The sequence below is a fragment of the Sphaeramia orbicularis genome, chromosome 14, assembly GCF_902148855.1.
Source record: "Sphaeramia orbicularis chromosome 14, fSphaOr1.1, whole genome shotgun sequence".
Classification (NCBI taxonomy): Eukaryota; Metazoa; Chordata; class Actinopteri; order Kurtiformes; family Apogonidae; genus Sphaeramia; species Sphaeramia orbicularis.
The window spans coordinates 29,263,974-29,286,546 of NC_043970.1; the positions used below are offsets into that span (position 1 = coordinate 29,263,974).

Consider the following 22,573-nt stretch of genomic DNA (forward strand, 5'->3'; position numbering starts at 1 on the left):
TTATTTCCGACTAAGGTTGCATGTTATAAAAACTTGCATGTTTTCAGCCAGTGTTGGTTTATACAACCAAGTATCACATCTGGTCTGTCATAAATAAGAAATGATGCGTTCATGTGACAAACAAGATACTCTACGTTAGTGGATAGAGGATGCTATTACAGAAACATCATGAGCATTAGCCCACTGACTGATTGAAGGGTTTATTTCCAAGTTATGTGCTTGCAAATTTCTTCAGCCTGTAGTCGTGATAACTCAAAGGTTTCTGCTTTTGTATAGTTATTCTAAAGTAGTTATGAGTGTCCTTCATGGAAACAGTGATTTTTCAAGGGTTTTCAGGGTCTTGTTTAACAAACCCTGAATCCACTACACTGTGAGAAAGCAGGCCATACCATGACCCCCAGTGTCAAAGACCTTGTATGCTCTCAACTGGAATGCAAGATGGATTGCACTGTCGATGACCCCACATCCCGTTCCCAACACACTAGCATATTCAACACAGTGAGTGAAAATCTGCTGCAGTCCATTTTCTAAAGCTCCTGTGATATTGTAAAAACTGTCTGACTGTGGCAAGCCAAAGAGCAGCTAAAGCTTCTGGAGTGATATCTTAGCTGGAGGAAATGCTGTAGTGAGCTCCTTTCAGCGATGATATCTTCCAGCACAATTTTAGATTCAAGTTAACCAAGAAGTGTATATATAAATCCTGAGATCAATGTGTTAATGTAAAAATTTTTTTTTTTTCCGGTGCCTCCACTATAGTTAGATGTGGCATAAGTTCATTTTTTGCTGGAGGAGCTGCTGAAAGGCAAAGCAAATGGACAGGGGCATCGAAAGGTCCATCAGAGAGGGCTCCATTTTCTCCAGGTCACATATTACATTAGCCTCAAGGATGATAGGGAAGCGGGAGTCTGCACAAATGCACACAGTCTCCATACACAAACAGAAGCAATAAAAACAAACTGTTCAATTGTTCTGGAAAAAAACTTTCTTTTTAGTTTCGCAGAATAGCTGTTTTTGTTTATGTTCCCCTGCTGAATTTTTGTATTAGCTATTATGTAGAAATACATTTGGGTCAGGTCAAGCAGCGACACAGTTGCATGTTTCATGATCATTGGGCTCTAACTTTGTACATATACAACCTATATCAATGTGTGTTACATATTTCAGTAGGTATTTGTAAGCACTTAAATACAGTAAGGATGATGATGGCATAAAATACAATTTTTGACCAAAAATATTTTAAAATGTGCTCTGTAACACGGTTTCATCAAAATGTCACTGATTTTGACAAGGTTTACGCCAAAGTGCTTAACATGTGCTTCCCACACGAAATTCACTTAAATTTGCCTATGATGTGTTAAATAGCATATTAAGCTTCACTGATGTCAAAATTTAGGAAAATATATTGGAAACTTTTTGACTTTTTGACACAGATTTAAAGTAACACGGTTTCAATGGCCATAGTGACATGGCTTCAATTCTATTATGATGTAAGGACCAATGTGTCTAGAAAACAAGTCAAATATTGTTAATATTTTTCAATTTGTGCTTTTAAAATAATGTATAAATCCACTGCAATATCAAAATACAGAACATTATCTAAATAAGTAAATATTTATATAGAAGAATGCATGAAATAAGATATTATTGTAAGTAATTATATGAGATATTATCACGTTTATTAATGATTGTATTTGTTGTAAATATTTAAAGTGCATATAAATATTATAGTTTATATTGAAAATGGTTGATTATGCAAAATTGATTGTGTGTGAGGTGACTAAAAAAAAGTGTATGTGAATGGTTTGTATGGATGCTTTGTGTTATTGTAAAAATATATAGAAAAAAAGTGTGTTAACTAAGCAAAGGAAGCAGAATTAATATAATTAATTATTTGTAAAAAGGGGGCGGGAGTCTATAAGTTATACTTCATCCCTCTCTTTTTCGAGTGCTGAAAAATTTAGTTTGACCATGTTGTATGGTTCTTTGTTATCTGATGACTCTATGTGCTCGAAATAAAACTAAACTAACAAACAAGCATTTATTATACATCACAGTAATAAGCTAACAAATGAGTGCATACAGAATAGGATAAGAGAAACTTGATTTTTCTCATAGATGTGCTTGTTCACTTGACCTGACCCATTTATATTTTGGTAGAATAAAACAAACTACCAAGCCATGAAAGAATAAAACCACAAGACATAGACCAAGGTGACGAGTGCTTTGCAAAATCTGCAGCAAAGAAAAATATACAGGACAGCAAAAGCCCAAACAGAAAAGAATAAAGTATTTTCTGTAACAAATAAACAACAAACGCAGTCACAATAGAAATGCCAGGACTGCAGTCCTTGTAAAGTGACAATATCACACATTGAACCGGCTTAGATTTCTATGTATATGAACTGGTTTGTACCCCAATCCTATTGTGTTGGACGTAAAGCTTGTTTTTAAAAATGGAATGAATCAGAAAAGCATTATTATCCTTTGCAAGTCAATGGCTTATGTAATAAATACATACAGGATAGGAAAGACATAAAAGATGAGGTATTAAGGATCAGTTGTAAAAACTGTCTGAAAAGTAGTTTAAAAATCACAGGATCCTTGGAAACGGCATCTGTTTTTGCTCATATACTCACACTTGTTCAAATCTGAAGGTTACGTTGTGTTTTTTGTATGAGCTGAATACGTTACAGTGAAAGCAGCCTGGTCTTTAGTGCGGTTACAGCTATTGCAAATGTGGGGGATTGTAACAGACTGGTAATGTTCTGTACAGTGTTGAAAACCTATGCTTATGTTATTTCTGACATTATATTCAGAATTTGAATGGAATGCATCCATCATCTGAAGCTGTAACAGAGACTGGTCTGCTGCAGTTAGAGTTCTGTACTCAACAGATCTAAGCTACATTAATACTGACAATTTACTTCCCTTCTACAGAGGAAAAAAGCTTAGATTAAAATATAGCTTTCTTTTGAACAATTCAGCAGAAGTGGTCCATCAAGAAAAACACTGGTTGACAAAATGTAGGTGCAATAAAAAAAAAAAAAACCTTTGGTTCTTTTAGACCAGGAAATACTCAAAATTGCTATAACCTGCTTTCCACAAGGTGAAAACCTAATGCAAGCCTTTTTGTTTTCATTATGGGTGTATTTGCAAATAGAACGTTGCATGCTGTTGTATGTAATCTAATCCAAATTTAAAGACTGTAGTCAAATATAAACTTTCTTCAATAGCTAATTCTCATAAAACTGGTGACCCTGAATGAAATGTTTATTTCATTATACAACTGTTCATAATGAAAAGTAAGAATAATTGAGATGATCATACGACAATAGCATAAATACATTTTCTTGTGATGCATCTGAAAAGCTATAAAGATGAAGGCCATACATTCAACATGTCACACAGAGATAACCTCGGGCATTGTACTCTTGTCATAAAAGCTATTGTGTTCTATTTATTGGAAGTTTGTGACTTTAGCTATAGAAAGAAATATTAATGTTGTGTTTGACTCCTTACATTTCCTCCATGACTCAAATTGTACGGATGTTGAAAGGGAGAGAACGTTAACATTGTTATGGCAGAAAGGGGGTCGTTTGAGGCACTCTGGGTTGCAGATGTGCAATTTTAGAACTGACAGCCTGCATATATCGCTCAAACAGAGGAGCAGAAAAAGCAGATCAGCCAAAACACATTAGAATGCTGAATGCTAGAATGCTGGCTTAAAGTGCAGTTATTTAAGATTCATAAGGTTTTTACTGCTGCTTTTAATTGGTTAGATTTAACCCATAAAGACCCAGCGGTACTTTTGTGGCATTTCCCAAATGGATTTTTCTCCATATTTAACCTTTCTTAAGTGATTTATCAACATGTATTATAATATTAACCTCTGTGTTTTGCATTTTTTTAGTGACAATCAGGTATTTTTCTATTTTTAATTTACTGATCATGTGGATGCTCATTAAAACTCAGATTCAAGTTGAGGGTTATTACAACAGAAACAGAGTAAACTGAAGAAAAAAATTGTTTTTCAGTAAAATCTGTCATTAACCCAGTATCTCCATCCACTGTAATTGATCCAACTCAATGGGTTCCATGGGTCACTACTGAGCCCTGAACATCCAAATGGGTCATATCTGATGACCATGAAAAGATAACAAACGGCATTTTACACCAATTATTTACATGGATTGATAGGATTAGTGGATCAACAGATATTAAACATTTTAGATCAGTAGGTGATTTTGTTCAGTGGTGGATGTTTGGGTGTTTATGGGATAATTGATTTGATTGAGTTAAAGCTGCCCTCTCTTCTCTAAGTACATGATGCCAGTTTTTGGGTTTGAAAACAATATTTCAGCTCTAAAACTATACATCCGTTCTGTCGAGCTTTGGGCCGCACTATTCATTTTCATCATTTCACGAAGCTGTATTTAATAGACCATGGAAGGAGTCTGCTTCAGATGTCATAAGTCAGTCAACAAATTCAGGCTTTATATCTCCACATATAACTCTCCTTTCCAGCTGCACTGCTCGCACTTTCAAGATTTATATGAGTTTATATCCTTAATCGATCAGCTTTGTTTTCCAGTAAACCGCCCTACAAAGTGGTCTGTCTTTGCCTAATGCCTCCACAGCATACTGTATTTTCTACCACAATACCCACACAGAAACGTGTGTCTTCTGTCCCACTGACAGGTCATTAAGAGCTACTCATTTACCAGAAAGAAAAAGGTCTCAAATGTGCAGATACTTTCAACCAGCTGGGGTCATAATTACATGAAATATATTAAAAACGCTATCACACTATGACCTTTTTTTGCTTTTCACCCTTCTGCTTTGTGTTTATATTTCCACAGCTGATGCTTGTTGCCAACATTTGTATGATTCATGATTGCTTTTCAGCCTTGTAGTCAAAAGTCATAATTAGTCCCATTATTTCAGGAGCATATACTTCCCCCACCCTCTCACTCGGGCCATACTACTCATCTACAACAAAAAGCTCAAGGGGGTGCATTTAAACCTTTTCATATCTAAAACTGCTCTGTGTAATGCAAATGATCACCAGCGTCTCTGTGTGTTTTGCAAGTCCTATGAGCATGTTGCATCGTCTCTTGTGTATTCAGTCGGCTGAAAGCACAAATGAAAAGGACAGGATGTTTTGAGTGGGTAGTATGCATCTTGGCACAAATAAATAATCCATAATGTTACAATTATTGCACAAAGACCCATGAAAACATGACAGTCAATCCCAGTGGCTTTATAGAAATTTGGTAGCTTCATCGAGACTGGAATGTCAGATAAATCAAGAGAGCATTTATTTATAAAGTTTATTTGATAGGAATAATGCAAATTACGTAATATAACTTCTACCTGTAACCTGTTACAAACAAGCTGTAGTAACTGATGATTCACATACAGAGATTATGGCTATTGCTAGTTTCCATCTCCAGTCCCTAATCAGGCTTTTAGTAGAGAAGAAAGAAAGAAAGAAAGAAAGAAAGAAAGAAAGAAAGAAAGAAAGTAAGTTTAAGGTTGCATAAAATGACATGCTACAATCACAAATGTTATATATATATACAGGGTGTATCAAAAAAATATATAAATTTTGAAAAATTACCCCCAGTTCTGCATTTGATAATTTTTTGAATTTTCTTTTATGGACATTGGTAGGTAGGGGATTGGTGGATATTTGTCGAAATTTACAGACCCAGGTTGTCATGCATGAGTGAGGTAGGGGCAAATTGCACAATCCAAATTAAAAATGGTTTGCGCAAAGTAGTGGTGGGATTTAAATCCAATCAAAGGTCATGGGAAGGGACAATGGGCATCCATCTTGTTTTCCACAGAATTGCCAGGTTAGAGCATTAACACTTTGGCCACCATGTCAATTTCATTTCTTTAGCCATGGCAGCTGTTCCCGCCTTTCAAAGTTAATTCAATTTGTTTAAGCCTGAAAATGTCACTGAGGACAGGCCAAGTTAGGGTTAGGGTTAGGGGTAACCAGTTTTAACTTGGATTGTGCAATTTGCCCCTGCTCACTCATGCATGAAAACCTGGGTCTATAAATTTGGACAAATATCAACCAATCCCCTACCTGCTGACATCCATAAAAGAAAATTCAAAAAAATTATCAAATGCGGAGCTGAGAGTAACTTTTCAATACAGCAAATTTTTTATATTTACATCAACGTTACATAAACTTGCAGTAAAATCAGAATCGTTAAAAATGCTTGCATCTCTGATTTTGCTTTAGCCAGTCTTTGACGCTTGTATTAAAAGTGTTAAGTATTGGTATAGAAATGCTTACATCTGAGTTTTCACCATGAAGATGCTCTATCACACCTATTTTAAATTCAGGAATTATATAGTAACGGAACATCAAGAGTCTTACGATACCTGTGTATGGTGTAATTAATTACTGGGCTTCCTTGCTAATAATGATGTTATATACAGTACATATTTTGCAGATGAGAATCTCCAAGGGAGCCTTATTATTCCAGCATAGATGTATTGTACAGCCAAAAGAGAAGAGCTCCCAGGAGATAGTCAGCAGAAAGGCAGAGGTAGAGAGAGCTGCTGTGAGGGGGAGAACTAGAGGTTTATAGTAATAATCTTAACAGGCCTGATTTACAGCCCTCTTTATTTGATGCAGGTCTACTGCAGACAGATGAGAGGAAATAGAAGGAGACAGAACACGGAGACAGAAAGGAATAATGAAGTGCGTTAACATGGTGACTAATGCAGGAGGTACTGCTGTCTATGCACAGATGCCTCCATGTGTTCTTGCAGGTGCGCTAGTTCTCTATATTTTATGATAAACGAAGCAGAGGGCATGTTACCCTTTGGTCTTCCCTCCATTTACTCAGCTCATGTATAACACTATGGCTGCCATGTTTAGCTGCTGTTTGAAGTGAGACGCTTTCATGACAAGGTTTGTTCATTTAAATAGTTAGATTCCCATGTGAATTACAATGTACCGAGCATTTTTACACAATTACAATCACATCAAATTTCCTTTATTTCAGATTTTATTTCATCTATACTCCGCAGTTCCAAATGAAATCGGTTACGTGAAGTGATTTTTCTACACTGTGTTAAAAGACATTTTCTATGATGATTACATACTAGTGCACCACACTGCTGAATAACTATAATAATGTTTTTTGTCTCTTGTTTCATTTTTTTTGGTTGAGATAAGAGCATCTGAGTATCACTATTGCGCAGGAAAATTGAAGAGGCCAGTTATGAAATTTGGTCTCAGGATATAGGGAGACATGATGACTTTGTGATGAGCTGCGGGTTGTTCACATTCACAAGAACAAATAATGATTGAAATCATGAAGACTTGTGCAGCCTCATGCAATGCAGTGTAACAGACCTTCAACAAAGGCTACGTTTTTGAATCCTTGATGCCTTTTAGTGTTGTTGGATAGGATTGTACGATGTAACACTATTTGGAAACCCTTATAAATAAATATAAAAAAGAGAATATAACCTTTGATGTTTGGACTGCTGAATTTTTTTAAAGCTGTTTTACTAAAGTCAGTGTTTGAAATTTAGATGTATGAAGGTAAATGGTAAGTAATGACATTTTCACAAAGTTCAACACAGATACACACTATTAAAAGCCCAAAGATGTCCCCATATGTTTCTTAAAATGAAACATAGGGGTAGACAGATGCTGATAACATTCACTGAAAGGAATAAACCAATAAAACCCAGTCACTGAGACTGTAAGTACTGTCAGCGGCTCACATTTGACTGCAAATCCCTGACATTAATTAAGATTACCTCAGCAAGGAGTAATGTGGCTCAAAACAAACAGCGTCAGGTGTTAAGTGGAGGGAATCATTAAGAACCAGCTCTTTAATTTAATTCCAAGTCCGTACAAGGTGATTGCGAGCCGTCAGTGTGAGTGTTCAACGTTAAGAAAGCATCCACCAGCAGTTAGTTGCTGTTAATAAGAAACATTTCCAGTGAGTGCCCATTACTCCCTGAAGAAGAGTGCTCAAGTCATCTCGCACAGTTGCAATTGTCTTGAGTGTTTTTTTTTTGTTTTGTTTTGTTTTTTCAGCTTCACTTTATGTATTTGGGCTCTGAAAAGAAGCATGTGTTGTTTGAACACAAGTGCACAATGTCATATTTTTATACTTTCAAAGGTAATTTTTGTGTCTGCTGTATCCTGTATAATTGCAGCCATGGATCCATCACTGCTAAATTCTGAAATAATGTCTCTATCTCGCTTAGGGCATCAGTTTCACCTGTGTTTGCAATCTGTTTGTACTCAAACAAGTTTTTCATTCTTTTCTTTGTGTTATCTGAGGAATTAAGGATTTTTACTGCAAAAAACCTAAATCTTACCGAGTGTATTTTTCTCATTTCTAGTCAAAATATCTCATCACACTTAAACTAAGACATAATCACCTAAAGAGTAACGTTTCAGTGAGATATTAGAACTTATTCTTAGACAATACATCTTGAAAATCTTAACAGTAATTTAGCTTTTGCTTATTTCAATTTTTTTTTTTTTTTTTTTTGCTTAATTCAAGCAAAAAATCTGCCAATGGAATGAGTGAAAATTATCTTGGTAAGATTTTTTAAAATAAGATTTTCAAGATGTATATTCTAAAAATAAGTCCATATATATCATTGAAAAGTTACTCTTTAGGTGATTAGGTCTTATTTTAAGTGTGATGAAATATTTTGACTGGAAATGAGAAAAATACACTATGTAAAATTTCGATTTTTGCACTGTAATATGTACTTATATCATGAAGAGGTGTCCAGTTTACAAGCTGATCTGCAAATGGATTTTCACACAAGCCTGCATGCATTCTATTAGCATACTGAAGTAAATATGTAAATGATAAATTAACACCAAATATGCCTCATTCATCACAAGTAGACAGAAATCCCTCTGAGTGCAAAAGAATACCTTGAATAATTTAGACTAGACACACAGTGAGCCAATGCAAGAATTTTTATCAGCTGTAAACTGTTCCTTATTTTAAATAGCCACTTTGTGAGGTAAAACATGATCTTAATCTTGGTATCTTTTATCAGTAATCACCTGAGTTTGATTGTGTGTTTGAGTCAGCAGCATCAGGATCAGTCACTTTAACCCATAAAGACCCAAACAGCCACTGGCAACCAAAATCATCTACTGACCTAAAATGTTTAATAACTTCTGAGTCACTAAACCTTTTGATACATGTAAATAATGGTGTAAAATGCAGTTTGTCTTCTTTTCATGGTCATAAGATATGACCCATTTGGATGTTCAGAGGCTCTGTAGTTGCCGTGGAAACACTGTCATCTTCTACAGCATTGATTCACCAGTAAAACCCATGGAGTTTGATTAATGACAGTGGATGGACACACTTGTTTTTATGTTCAGTTATTGACATCTATGCTGAAAAAGTAACTTTTCTACAGTTTTCTCTGTTTCTGATATAATAACCTTCAACTTTAACCTGAGCTTTTATGAACATGTACATGATCAGTAAATCAAATATAGGAAAATATATGATTTTCACTGAAAAAACACAAAATCCAGAGGAGAATATTATAATGAATGGTGATGAATCACTTAAGAAAGTATAGATATAGAGAAAAAATAATTTGGGAAGTGCCACAAAAGTAGCTCTGGGTTTTTATGGGTTAGAGCATCATCATACTATCCTAATTAGACAAGTTAACTGTCATTTAAGAGAGAGCCAGACCGCTTTAACGGTTTAATAAATCTTCTGTCCTTCCATCCTGCCATGAGCTTCTCTCTGACAGGAGATTTTGACAAATGAAAGATGGATGTGATAGGAGGAGGGGGTTGGTCTGTCTCTGAGTAGGTGAGAAGAGAAGTAGTTGACGTTGATGTTGACCATGAACTGATCTACCAGTCTATCTGAAGAAAAAAAACAAAACAAAACAGTATATGTCCTTATTTGTTGACAAGATTACTCAAAATAATCTATTAGTGCCTGTTTGTGTCTCATTTCTTCTAGTAGTGTTGTTCTGATCATGTTTCTTTTTCTTTTCCCAGCTGGTACCACATACATCTTCGGGAAAGGAGGGGCTCTCATCACATACACCTGGGCGCCCAATGAGCGGCCAAGCACCCGCGCCGACCGGTTAGCTGTGGGTTTCAGCTCTCAGCAGAAAGATGCTATCTTGGTGCGAGTGGAGAGCACCCATGGGCTCGGAGACTATCTTCAGCTGCACATAGTAAGAAGCAGAAGTAGATACTTTGATAATAGCAGATGCTATTTACACTCATATGGTGTATATACTATTGGACACATTTGAACTGCACAATTTGGTGAAAAAGTCATACTGTGATTATTGTGGTCAATATTGCAATTTGCAAAAGCAATTTTATGTCCCATCCACACAAATAGGCATATAGCGACATTTTTCTACACAGATATTTTGGTATGCTTTTTTTTTTTTTATTTAATCTGTCCACTGGACCTTAATTTTCGAAAATATCTCTGTCCACACAAGAACGCAAAATCGATAAACACCAACCCATTGTTTCGGATAAAACTGGTCATAGCAGATGCAAAAGCTTTAATCATGAAAGTGAACAAGTTAACCTGCTTCCCATGCAGCTAAGTTATGAACTTATATTACCTTAAGAGTTGATTCAGGTTATCGGAGTGTCATCTCTTTAAATTATGTGGTTTGATCATAACACTGGTCCTGAAATGACCTGAATCTGCAGGTCATACACTGATTTACACACCTGGATTTTATGTTTCAGATACAGATTTTTTACACAAAGCAATAACAGACGTGATGCTGTCGTTTTCTAATCTCTCCATTTTCCCTGTCAACACAGACACACACAAACCAGTGTTTTTAAAAATCGTCAGTTTTTGAAACCTAAAACACTGTCTCTGTGTGAACTATGAGTCATGAGTCTTTTTGTAAAATGGATAGATTACCCAAAGAAGTATGGAAAAAATACCAAAACCTCAAAATAATGAAAAATAGGTAGTTTTTGAATTATGTATATGCACACCTTTAAAATACAGCCTTTTATTTAGCCTTTTTATGCCTTCTCAGAGCAAATGCAAATGTGAATGAGACACTGTACCTTTTATGATTATATAATTACACAGAAACATTGCAGATGTGAATGCAACTGGAAGTATGATTACATTTAGAATGTCAGTGCAAATGCAAATGTGAATGCAAATGTGAATGTGCAGCTCTGTGTACTGTACTATTTGTACCCAAGCACAGAGGTTTCTGCCAAGTACAGTTTCTAACATGCATTAGATATTATGAAAATGTTTGTCTCCTTAAATGTATCTTTTTCTACATTCAACCATGTTGCTTTGTTGGCTAATCTAATCAACCTGTCACTGAACCTTCTCTAAAAAAGAAAGAGAAAGAAAAGAAAAGAAAAGAAAAGAAAAGAAAAGAAAAGAAAAGAAAAGAAAAGAAAAGAAAAGAAAAGAAAAGAAAAGAAAAAGAAAAGAAAAGAAACTCAGATGTTTTGGTAAATTGCCCGGTCAAACTTACTTTATGAACTGCACAGTTTGCTTGCAGGCATAAATAACCTAATAGTTGCCCTGTGGCTGTTTTGACCCAAGAGGAAATAGATGTTTTAATATAGATTATAGTGTATTTTACAGAATCAGTAAAATTAAAATGGTACCACACTGCTATGATGGAATAAATTCAGCTTACAGTGGGAATTGGTTATCTATTATTTGCACATAAAAACAACTCAAGGAACTAATTATCCAGAATATGATCAAGAGAATAAATAGTAGAGTGTTGGATATTTTGCCAAATAGTGTAGTTTGTTCTAAATAAAACTAAAGAAGTTTACTCATGGCATGTTATATAACACATTGCTTAGTGGCTGACTCACATTTACAACTTTAAATGACAAAAAACTATTATTATTGTAATACATAGCACAAAAAAAACTACATAAATAAGCTTGGAAACTGAAAGATCTCCTGAAAATCAGGCCAGTGTTGATTGGGCAGCTAAATGGAGCGATGAAAATTAGTCCACAAAGTCTGTTAACACAAGATAACATACTTTTAGATTTATTTCCAAATACTCACCACATTTAGCCCGAGGAAGATGGGGAACAACGTTAATGAGTATTTGGAAGCAAACAGAGGTGACTAATATCAAAATTTATTTGAAAACAGGGCAAACAATAAGAGAAAGATTAAGCTTTGCCTCAGATCACACTGTAACTCATACAAGCGTTCCCAGCAGCATTATGTCAAAATTGCATCCTGTTTACTGGGAGGAGAAATACCACAACAGTGATAAAGGAAATAGGAAAATACAGTAGTTTGGCCTACATATTGTGATGACACAGGATGGTTTGAGATTTGATACGAGCGCAGAGGGTCTTGATGGTTGCACCTGGACTTTATTAATGAAAGAGGTGAAATATTCAGAAATACTATTTAGGCTTTTATGTGCTATTTTAAAATGAGTCTCTATCCTAAAATCACATTGACTGTGCCATTGTTCTAAGTTGGCATCAAAACATCAGACAGATTTTGTCACAGCTTGTACGACTCACAGATTTATGGAGTCCAAATGGTGAGATAAAATTGGAGCGAATGCATTTGGACCAAAGGTAGAAGATGCAAGAGTCCAAGTCAGTGAAGTAAGAGATGTTTATGGTAATAAAAACACATCTCAGTTGGTGCAACCAAGTGACTCCTTAGCAGCTGCCAACAACTGTGTCTTTTCTGAGGGGAAATCAACCTTTTTAGCATGTAGCCACAGGACAGATGTGCACTGATGAAAACCAGAGGAGAGATCTGTCAAACAGCTGTGTGTGTGATAATTAAAATCACACCTGTTGTCAAAGCACTGGACCGAATCAAAGCTGGAGTCGTCGCACACTGACCTCTGATATTTTGTTGTGAACAACTAAAAATGCTTCTTAAAGCTGCCGATCATATCAACCGAAATCATACTTGGTTTTCAAGCATAAGTCAGATTCATATTTTTTTTTAAATTTTCTATTTATTCTCTTTATTTTCTATTCAAGGTTTGAGTCCAAAAAAAATTTTTTGAGGTTACGTTTTACAGATTTTAAACCACTGCAGATAAATTTTGAGCCATTAATCCTGTGGGTTTTTTTTTTTTTTTTGTTATATTTACCTCCGCCAAGGAGGTTATGTTTTTGCCAGGGTTTGTTTGTTTGTTTGTCTGTCCGTTAGTGTACAACATAACTCAAAAAGTTATGGACAGATTTGGATGAAATTTTCAGGGTTTGTTGGAAATGGGAAAAGGAAGAAATGATTAAATTTTGGTGGTGATCGGGGGTGGGGGGCCCACAGGGGGGGCCACTGATCGTTAGTGTGCAACATAACTCAAAAAATTATGGACAGATTTGGATGAAATTTTCAGGGTTTGTTGGAAATGGGATAAGGAAGAAATGATTAAATTTTGGTGGTGATCGGGGGTGGGGGGCCCACGGGGGGGCCCACTGATCAGCCTTGGCGGAGGTCTGCGCTCTCCGAGTGCTTCTAGTTTGTTGCTGTAGCCTTCAGTACCGGAGGCAGCCACAGTTCCATCTGTGTTGCCATGGTAGCACTATGTGATGCTTGTAGCAATATACACATGCTATACATCCACGTAGCCAGAAGAACATCAGCTAAAAATGCAACAAAACCAATTGTCAGACAATCCAAACAAGAAGCACTTAAATGGCCAAAAATCAAAAACAATCTAACAGTCTGAGACCCGCGTATGTCATGAATAATTTCATCAAACAAAAGAACAGTGTGACAAACTTTGCAGTCCCAAGCTGTTAAGCTAAGACTGAACCGCTCCAACAGTACAAGTATTATTTCTCTACCACTAACACACACTGAAAGAGACAAAGAAGAGCAAAATTAAAGGTTGCATTATGAATGATAAAGATGTTTTCGTACCTTTGCTGTTTTTTTGATCATAACATGCTTTATATGAATGGAGCTTCTCCTATTGGCTACTCCATTGTTTTGTGTTACATTGAAACGATTCAGACTGGAAACAAAAGACCCAGGGGCTTAACAGGTTCATTTCTGTTTCCCCTTCCATTTTGGGATAATACATGAACATTGTGCAAATACATGAATGTATATAAGCATGTAACTATACACCCAAAAAAATGACACTTATCCCTCATTTTTATGAAACATCTTGCAGCTCCCTCGGTGTTCTTACATGATAAAGTAACATTAAGTTCATGGTGCAGACACAGTATGGTTATTATATTAAACTTTCATCTACAGTGTACCCCATGCATTGATATTCAGAAATATTCCCATTATTAGCTTTACAATTTCAGATTTGTTTCTCACAGTAAATTCACAGTAGACAGTCTGGCCAACATTTGATCAGTTGTCCCCACATCCCACATACTGAGACGAATTTAAGTTTTGAAGACAGTGCATGAGTTCTAGCAGTTTAAAGTAAGGTTTATGGATGAATGTACTGCAAATTTTAACCCTTTGACTTAAAATGTGCAAAAACGGAAATTCTGCAGGTCGTTTCAGAGTACAGTGGATATAAAAAATGAGAGGCTGATCTTTAGTTGCTGTTTTGTTTTTTAGTTTCTTATTTTGTTCATTTTGGTTCGTTTTCTTGCTTATTTTCTCCATTGTTTCGACCACTTTGTTCATTTTTGTTTATTTTGTTGCGTCTTTTGTGTGTTATGTCAACTATTTTGTTTGTTTTGTTCAGTTTTTTTTTCTATTTGGTTCATTTTGTTGCATATTTGTTACATTGTGTGGATCATTTTGTCCATTTTGGTTAATTTTGTTGCTTATTTTGTTTATTGCATTGATAATTTTGCTCATTGTACTGTTTTGTTTTGGTTTTTTTGTTCATTTTCTTGCTTATTTTGTATACTGTGTACCTTATATCACTTTGTTCATGTTGATTTATTTTCTTTCTTATTATGTATAATTTTTCTTCATTTTGTTGGTGTAGAGCTGGCATCAAATACTAACATTCTCCACATGAAATCACCATGGACACAATAAGTGCAATCTGGACGCTATTTCAACCCTATCATTTTTATGTTCAGCAGCAGGTGGAGAAGTGTAGTGTGAAGTAGATCTGAGGAGCTAAAATAGATTATTCATAAATACATTTGTTATGTCCTCCAACCTGAAACCCGCATAGTTTTTTTTTTGCCTTTATATTTTTTTTAATTCAAAGAAACATTATATCTAAATTTAATCTTTGCATTTTAACACAGTACAAAAAATCTAATCCACAGTGTGCCTCTGTAATTTGCATAACATCATGTAAGTAGTGCACATATCAGCTGCTAGACATATTTGGCACAGAAAATCCTCCCCTGGATGTTTTTCAGACTGTCTCATTTAAATTGTATTCCCTGTTTCAAAAGTGTGAAGCTGACCCTGCCAGTCTCAGACTGCCGCTAGTAAATGAAAAGACTGCTGCCCGCATGCAAAACCAGTTGAAACGATTTTTTTTTTTCCTTCATCTGCCAAATCCTTGCACCCTGACAGATTGCTTATTTTGACACCTTATTAATGTTCAGCCACGAGAAATCAAAAAGGGCTCAGAGGGTGTTGAATCTTTTTTTTCATTATGATTTTATTTTTATGTGTCCGAATATCCCACCTTTGCTATGTAGAAAGTTTTTGCTGCTTGTAATATATTAGTGTTTTAATAATTAGACATTTATATGAGTTTAGTTTAATAATATTTAGTAATTTTCACATCCCGATTCCTTCTTCTACTCTCCCGGAAGACTTTGAAAACTAGGTAAAAGAGAGAGAGTATCAGTACACTGGTCAAAATAACACTGGCCACAAGGGACAGATGAAAATAGAAGATGAAACAAATGATATATTACTTTTATATGCTACAGGGATTTGAGCTTTTCAGACAAGGTGCCTTAGAACCGAATTCCCTTCCTATAAATCCAACCTTTCCATTGAAAAAATCCAAGATGACCAATAATTAGATTTGAGATTTCAAGAATAAGTGTATGTTGTAATAAGAGGATCAAACTCACTGAACAAAATAAATGACTCCAACAATTAACCTTCAAAGATCTAAATAGTCATAGGCGACCGAAACCATCTACTGCTCAATATAATTAATAACTGTTGAATCTCTAATCCTATAGATACACTTTCAAGGAAAATGCATTCAGTTAATGATATGTTTTTGCTGAAAAAGACTTTTTCTTCAGTTTTCTGTGTTTTAATATAATATCCTTTGAATTTACTCTGAGGTTTTATGAACATCCACAGGATCAGTAAATTAAATATATGAATATGTTTGATTTCCACTGAAAAATGAAAACATTTAGAGGATAATATAATGTATTGTGATAAATAACTTAGGAAAGGTTAAATGTACAGAAAAAAAAAAAAACATAAGGAAGGGTTAGGTTTAGAAGAAAAAATGTTCCCACATTTAATTTATTGATAATGTAGATGTTCATAAAAGCTCAGAGTATATTTAAAGGTTATTATTTCAGAACAGAAAAACTGAAGAAAAGGTGACTTATTCAGCAAAATAAATCAGAACGAGTGTCTGCAACCACTGCTATTTGTCAAAATAGATGGGTTTTATTGATGAATCGGTATAGCAGAAGATGACAGTGTTTCCACCTTCACTACTGAGCCACTGAATGTCCAAATGGGTCACAACTGATGCCACTGAAAACCTGAGAAACTGAATTTTACCAGAATTATTTAACTATATGGATAGGAGTAATATTTCAAACATTATTAAACATTTTAGATCTGTGGATGCTTTTGGCTCTTTTGGTCTTTTAGGGTTAAGATAACTCTGTTCTCTACCACTAGATTTTAGTCTCCATATAATTTAGACAATATGCAGTTTTGTAGCAGCAAAAGTAGCATCTGATGGCAAAATGTTCATTAAAACAGACTTTTAATTACACATAACCTCATGCTGGACATACAGTTGCTAGATCAATACAATCACGAGCTTAACTAAAAGTGGAACTTGGAGGAAGGTGCACACACACCAGCTTCAAAGTCCAATTAATCTGAACAAAGGAAATAAACCTCCATATTCATTAGAGACTATATTAGAGGAGCTAATGCTACTTTCAAATGGTCATGTTTTTAATGAGTCGTGACAAGATAAAACAAAAACAGAAAATGGAATAGGGAAAATGAGGCCTAATTGTCTTCATTTAGCATTTTCAGAGAATTGAAAGAAAAGTAGCACAAAAAGATGTGGAGCTTTACAAAAACCTGTGGGTTTTTTGCAGACATGGTAAGGATACACACATTCATTCATGCAGCAAAATGGAAAATGCACTTAATATGTAAAACTAAAAAGTAACCCTTTAAAGTACATTGCTACCAACTGTTTCTGTGTGAAGCAGAATCTCATGTCTTATTGATTTAACACAAGTCTTTTAAACCATTCTCTTTAGATTAAATTTAGAAAATAAAGAAATAAATATTAACTTCACTCTGACATGCAATTTTCAGTGTCAGAACAGAACCTGAACCATTATGACTCCTTTTCTCTGCAATCCAGTCTCCTTTTCATGTCTATTTAGTCTTGTTATTTCTTATAACCTTTCTTTTGTGTTAGCTTTTTGTTACCATTTCTTACGTTAACAGGCCAGTTTTGACCCATGTCTTAAATAAACTGTAAAATACACTAGAAAAAATTATCTATCATCCAATTTGCATCTCTTGGTTACCTTGTTAGGCTTCCTTATCCATGAAAATATTGGTTTTAACCCTTTCATGCATGAATTATGAGAACCATAATCAACATTTATTTCCTAAGTGTTTTTATTCCTCTTTAGGCATGAAAAAAACAATGTGACTGAAAATGTTCTTATGAACCTATTTTTCATGGAGTTAAAAAAATGTCAGCTTGACACCATGCATTTAATTTGTGAAGCAAAGAAACATGGATTTACTGATATATCATGTGAAAACTGTGAAATACAAACCTTTTTAATGCAGCTAATCTGCTGTTTTCTCACGTTTTAACATACTCTAATACTAGTCATTACTCACTTCATGGAAATAACATGAAAAAAAAACAACTTTGTTGTAAAAAAAAAAAAAAAAAAGTTAAATGCAGTTTAGTAGCAATAACAAACACTTGAGTTTTTTTGTTTTTAGTTTAGTTTATTTTGAATATGCAACAAGACAAAGTAATCTTACTTAGTAACTTATACATATACATGACTTCATTTGCACATTCTAAAAGGACTGGGAGGAAGTATAATTTATTTAATCCCACCCCTTCATAATTTATTTAATCCCACTCCTTCAACACTCAAACATGTCACTGCAGATCAGGTTTATCAAGAACAGCAAAGTTATAGTAATGGTATGAATTACAGTGGATAGGATGATGCATAAGCATCCACTGTGTTGGTTGATATAGAACTAAAACAACAAAACCTATGAAAATACAACAGAAGAGCTTTGAATAACTGTCCACTGTCGTGACCAGTATGCATGAAAGGGTTAATATTTTTGGTGTGGGCCTCAGGACGTTTTTTGTCAGTATTCCCCTCGATTGACACTCTGTAAATCACCAACTCTATACTGAATTGACCTCACATGTATGGACATGCCCATCTTTGCTTGTCTTGTTTTTGTGCAGTTATACTGTATAACAAGGCAAAATCAGAATCCCCTGAAGCTCACATGATTGGCAGAGGAGCTGTCTGTCAGTGTGTTGGCTGACAGTGCACTTATAATTTCAGTTTTGGCTCTAATTATTTCTTTATAATCTTATTTTTATAACTGGGTCGAAACAGACCCGAACAACACAAGGTCATAATTTCAACCAGAGCATTTAATAATTTAGTGAAAAAAATTAGCTTGGTATTATTTTGTTGAAATAGCAGTTCCTGACAAAGTCAAAAATCCTTGATGCAATGAACAAATTTTATGTGGTTCTTTTATGTATTTAAAACCTTAATAGGTCAGTGCCGACCTAACACAAGAGGAAGGATAAGTCATCATCTTCTTTGTTGTGTGCGATGTGCACCAGTGGATTGTCTTTTCTACTGCATGTGTCGTCCTACCTATTCGTTTCCAAATCAGTCGTGATCTTAGGAAGGTACACGATGATGCAAATTGAAAATAAACAGTAATTCACCTGAAATGCATCAAAGCTGAAGTTAAAATCCTGACTTGAAAATGAAAGGAGTGGAAAAAAGCAGGTATTTGTGTTAAAATGAATGGAGTAAAAATTAAATGTTTTGGATTTGACTTTAACTAAGTAGTTTAAGACCCTTACATTGGATTATTATTGGAGTGATTAATATGTTTCAGTTGCAACAAGTTCTTTAAAACTAACTGATGGAGTGAGTATCTTTTTATTTCTTTAACAACCTTCAGTTTGATAGAGAGCATAAAGATGGGACTGTGGTTTAATGGGAAAAGGTCACGCGTGGTCTTACGAGTCCAGATTAACCCTATTACAAAGTAATGGGTGCAGCAGAGTGGATGTAGTGTTTACCCATCATGCCTAGTGCCTACAGTACAAACCTGTGGGGGCAGTGTTGTGATCTGGGGTTGATTCTGTCGGTCAGATCTAGGTTCACAATGTTATGGCCTTAAAATTAAATCAGCTGAACCTGAATATACTGAATGACCAGGATTAACCATCAGTGGATTTTTTTTTCTTCCTTAATGACACAGACATATTCTAAGAAGCCAATAGAAAGATTCATCAGGATCAAATCATCCATTAACACATGGGCCTGGTGAAGATTTAGAGTAACTATAGATGATGTGATATTTATTGGGACATTGCATAAGGAAAACGAGGCAAATGCATTCTGTTATCAAAGCTAAAGGCAGTAGAAACACTGAAGTAAATTACATATAACAAAGTATTTGTATGTCTTTATGTCCCTCCTTGATAAATCCATAAAGTGATTTCTGCATTTTGATGGATCAACTCAAACACTTTTTTTGCTGAAATAATTTTTTTTTTACCCTCAAAGACCTAAACAGTAGCTGGCAACCAAAAGCATTCACTGATACAAAATGTGTAGTAACTTTTTAACCACTGATCCTATTAATATGTTTAAATAATTCAAGTGAAATGCAGTTTCTCAGTTTTTCGGATATTGGATATGATCTACAGCTCTTGAAAAAAATTGAAACCACTGCAAAATGATCACTTTCTCTGATTTTACCATTTATAGGTACATTTTTGTTTTATTCTCTAAACTACCGACAACATTTCTCCCAAATTCCAAGTAAAAATATTATTATTTAAAGGATGTATTTGCAGAACACGACACATGATCAAAATAACAAATACATGCAGTGTTTTCAGACCTCAAATAATGCAAAGAAAACCAGTTCATATTAATTTCTAAACAACACAATACTAATGTTGTAACTTGGTAAAAGTCCGGACATCAATATTTGGTGGAATGACCCTGATTTTCAATGACAGCTTTCGCATCTTGGCTCTCCTCCATTGCTGTTGGATGACTTTATGCAGCTCCTGGCAGAGAAATTCAAGAAGATCAGCAATGTTCCATGGGTTGTGACCATCCATGTTCCTCCAGATGTTTTCAGAGTGGGTTCAGGTCTGCAGATTGAGCTGGCCATGACAGGGTCTTCATCTGGTGGTCCGTCATCCACACCTTTATTGACCTAGCTGAGGCCAGGAGCATTGTCCTGATAGAAAAAACAATCCTCAGAGTTTGGGAACACTGTCAGAGCAGAAGTCCAGTAGTTTTCAGTAGTTATTTTTGGATTCCAATTACTTTTGTGCTAGTAATAGAATTGTTTTTGCCTATTGTAAGAAGATAGTTATGGCCACAGTAGTGTTTTTTATACTTCTCCTTCTTAAATAAGACAGGGATCAGGTGTTTATTCAGTAGAATAAGGTGTGTTTGTGTTGGAATTCAACAGACACAGGAATGGAATGGCTGTCATACATGCAGACATGCTGATTTCACAGGAAATTGCAGTAGTGTCTTAATTTTTTCCAGAGCTGTATTTAGATATTCAGAGGCTCGGTAGTGAATGTGGAAACACCAATAAAACCCACGTAATTTTACAAATGACAGTGGCTGTAGACACGTTTTTATGTTTAGTTAAAGATAAATTTTGCTAAAGATATTATCTGTTTCAATATAAATAATAACCCTTGAATTTATTTTGAGCATTTATAAGCATCTGTACTGTCATAAATAATGGAAAACACTTGAATTTCACTGAAAAATAGTATGATAAATGGCAACAAATAAACTACAGAAGAGAAAGACTTTTGGAAGTTGCAGCAAAAGTGTTTAATGGAATTACAAACTTACTGGTAAATTCTGCCTCTTTTCTGGAGACGTGGGAATTGTCACAAAACTCATAAATGTGTGCTTTTCAGGACAGCGTTTTTTGAAAAGTAAAAGGAAGAGAGACAGTGTGATCATCCGTCTGATTGTTCTCCTGTTTGTAGGAGACCTCATTTCTAATTTATGATGCATAACTTAGGTACAAATCTGAGGCTGTGAGCTGTAAAGTCAACTAAAACAGAACATTTACTTTGACGCTAATTGTCAGGGTTTTTTTTTTAACACAGATTGTGAAGGTGAAATAAATGTTTCACTAATAAATACAATATTTAAATTTGTGCCTTTTTTATCATAGTGGAAATGTGAAACAGTTCAAAGGAATTAGAAAACAGTTTGCATTATAGAACACAGAGCAAGTTTAATTTTTTATTAAATTATTTATAATGACCTGTTTTTTCTCTCCAGGATTGTGCTTTGCAAAAAATGCAAGTGATAGGGATTAAAAGAAGTTGATGTTGTTTTTTTCTTCAAGTTTTCCTTTTTATCCTAGCCTCATGTAAAATGTAGAAGATAAAGAGGAAAAACACTTAATGTTCTGAAGGGAATAGGAATGACTGTGTGTAAACATGGCGTATCTCCCAACACTGTCGAAGAAACTCCCACCTGGTTTTTAAAAAGCTTCGGTAAAGGTTTTAGTAAAGATATCCAAAACGGAGAATGACAGTTGGCTGGTAACAAACCAGAAGAGAGAGATGTTTTCATCTGTCCTTTAAAAAAAATCATGATAAATCCACTTATGTGCAATAAATAATGTATTAATCCTTTATATAGAAATACTCTAAAATTCAAAATGTCAACTTTTTTGTGTTATTGGAAGACACAACAAGACTTTATTACTTTTGCGAAATTTTTCTTTTTTTTTTTATTATGTAGAAAATCAAGGTTAATAAGGTGCCATATTTGGTTCCTTACCCAAAAGTGGCAAAAAAAAAAAAAGAAAACCCAAGAGGTAAATTTTAAAAATGTAACGTTCACTTTGAACGTCATTGCTTATATTGGTACCATTACTTCATGGCACCTAACAAAGCAGTTATGCTCACAGCAGAGGTGGACCGTACAGACCCTGTAAACCAGGGATGTCAAACTCAATTTAGTTCAGGGGCCACATACAGCCTAATATGATCTAAAGTGGGCCGGACCAGAAAAATAATATAAATAATAGGATAAGAACTTATAAATAATGTCAACTCCAAAGTTTTTTTCTATGTTTTTGAGTGGCAAAAG

At 34.9% G+C, this 22,573-nt stretch overlaps 1 protein-coding gene across 8 annotated transcripts in view; it reads left to right on the top strand.

Moving 5' to 3' along the window:
- Nucleotides 1-22,573, top strand: part of LOC115432839 (neurexin-2-like) — a 166,881-nt gene that overhangs the window by 127,482 nt on the left and 16,826 nt on the right. For all 8 annotated transcript variants that reach the window (XM_030153882.1, XM_030153879.1, XM_030153883.1 and 5 more), the window contains one exon: nt 10,043-10,224. In XM_030153882.1, the coding sequence (XP_030009742.1) occupies nt 10,043-10,224 (182 nt within the window). The remainder of the gene's footprint in view (nt 1-10,042; nt 10,225-22,573) is intronic.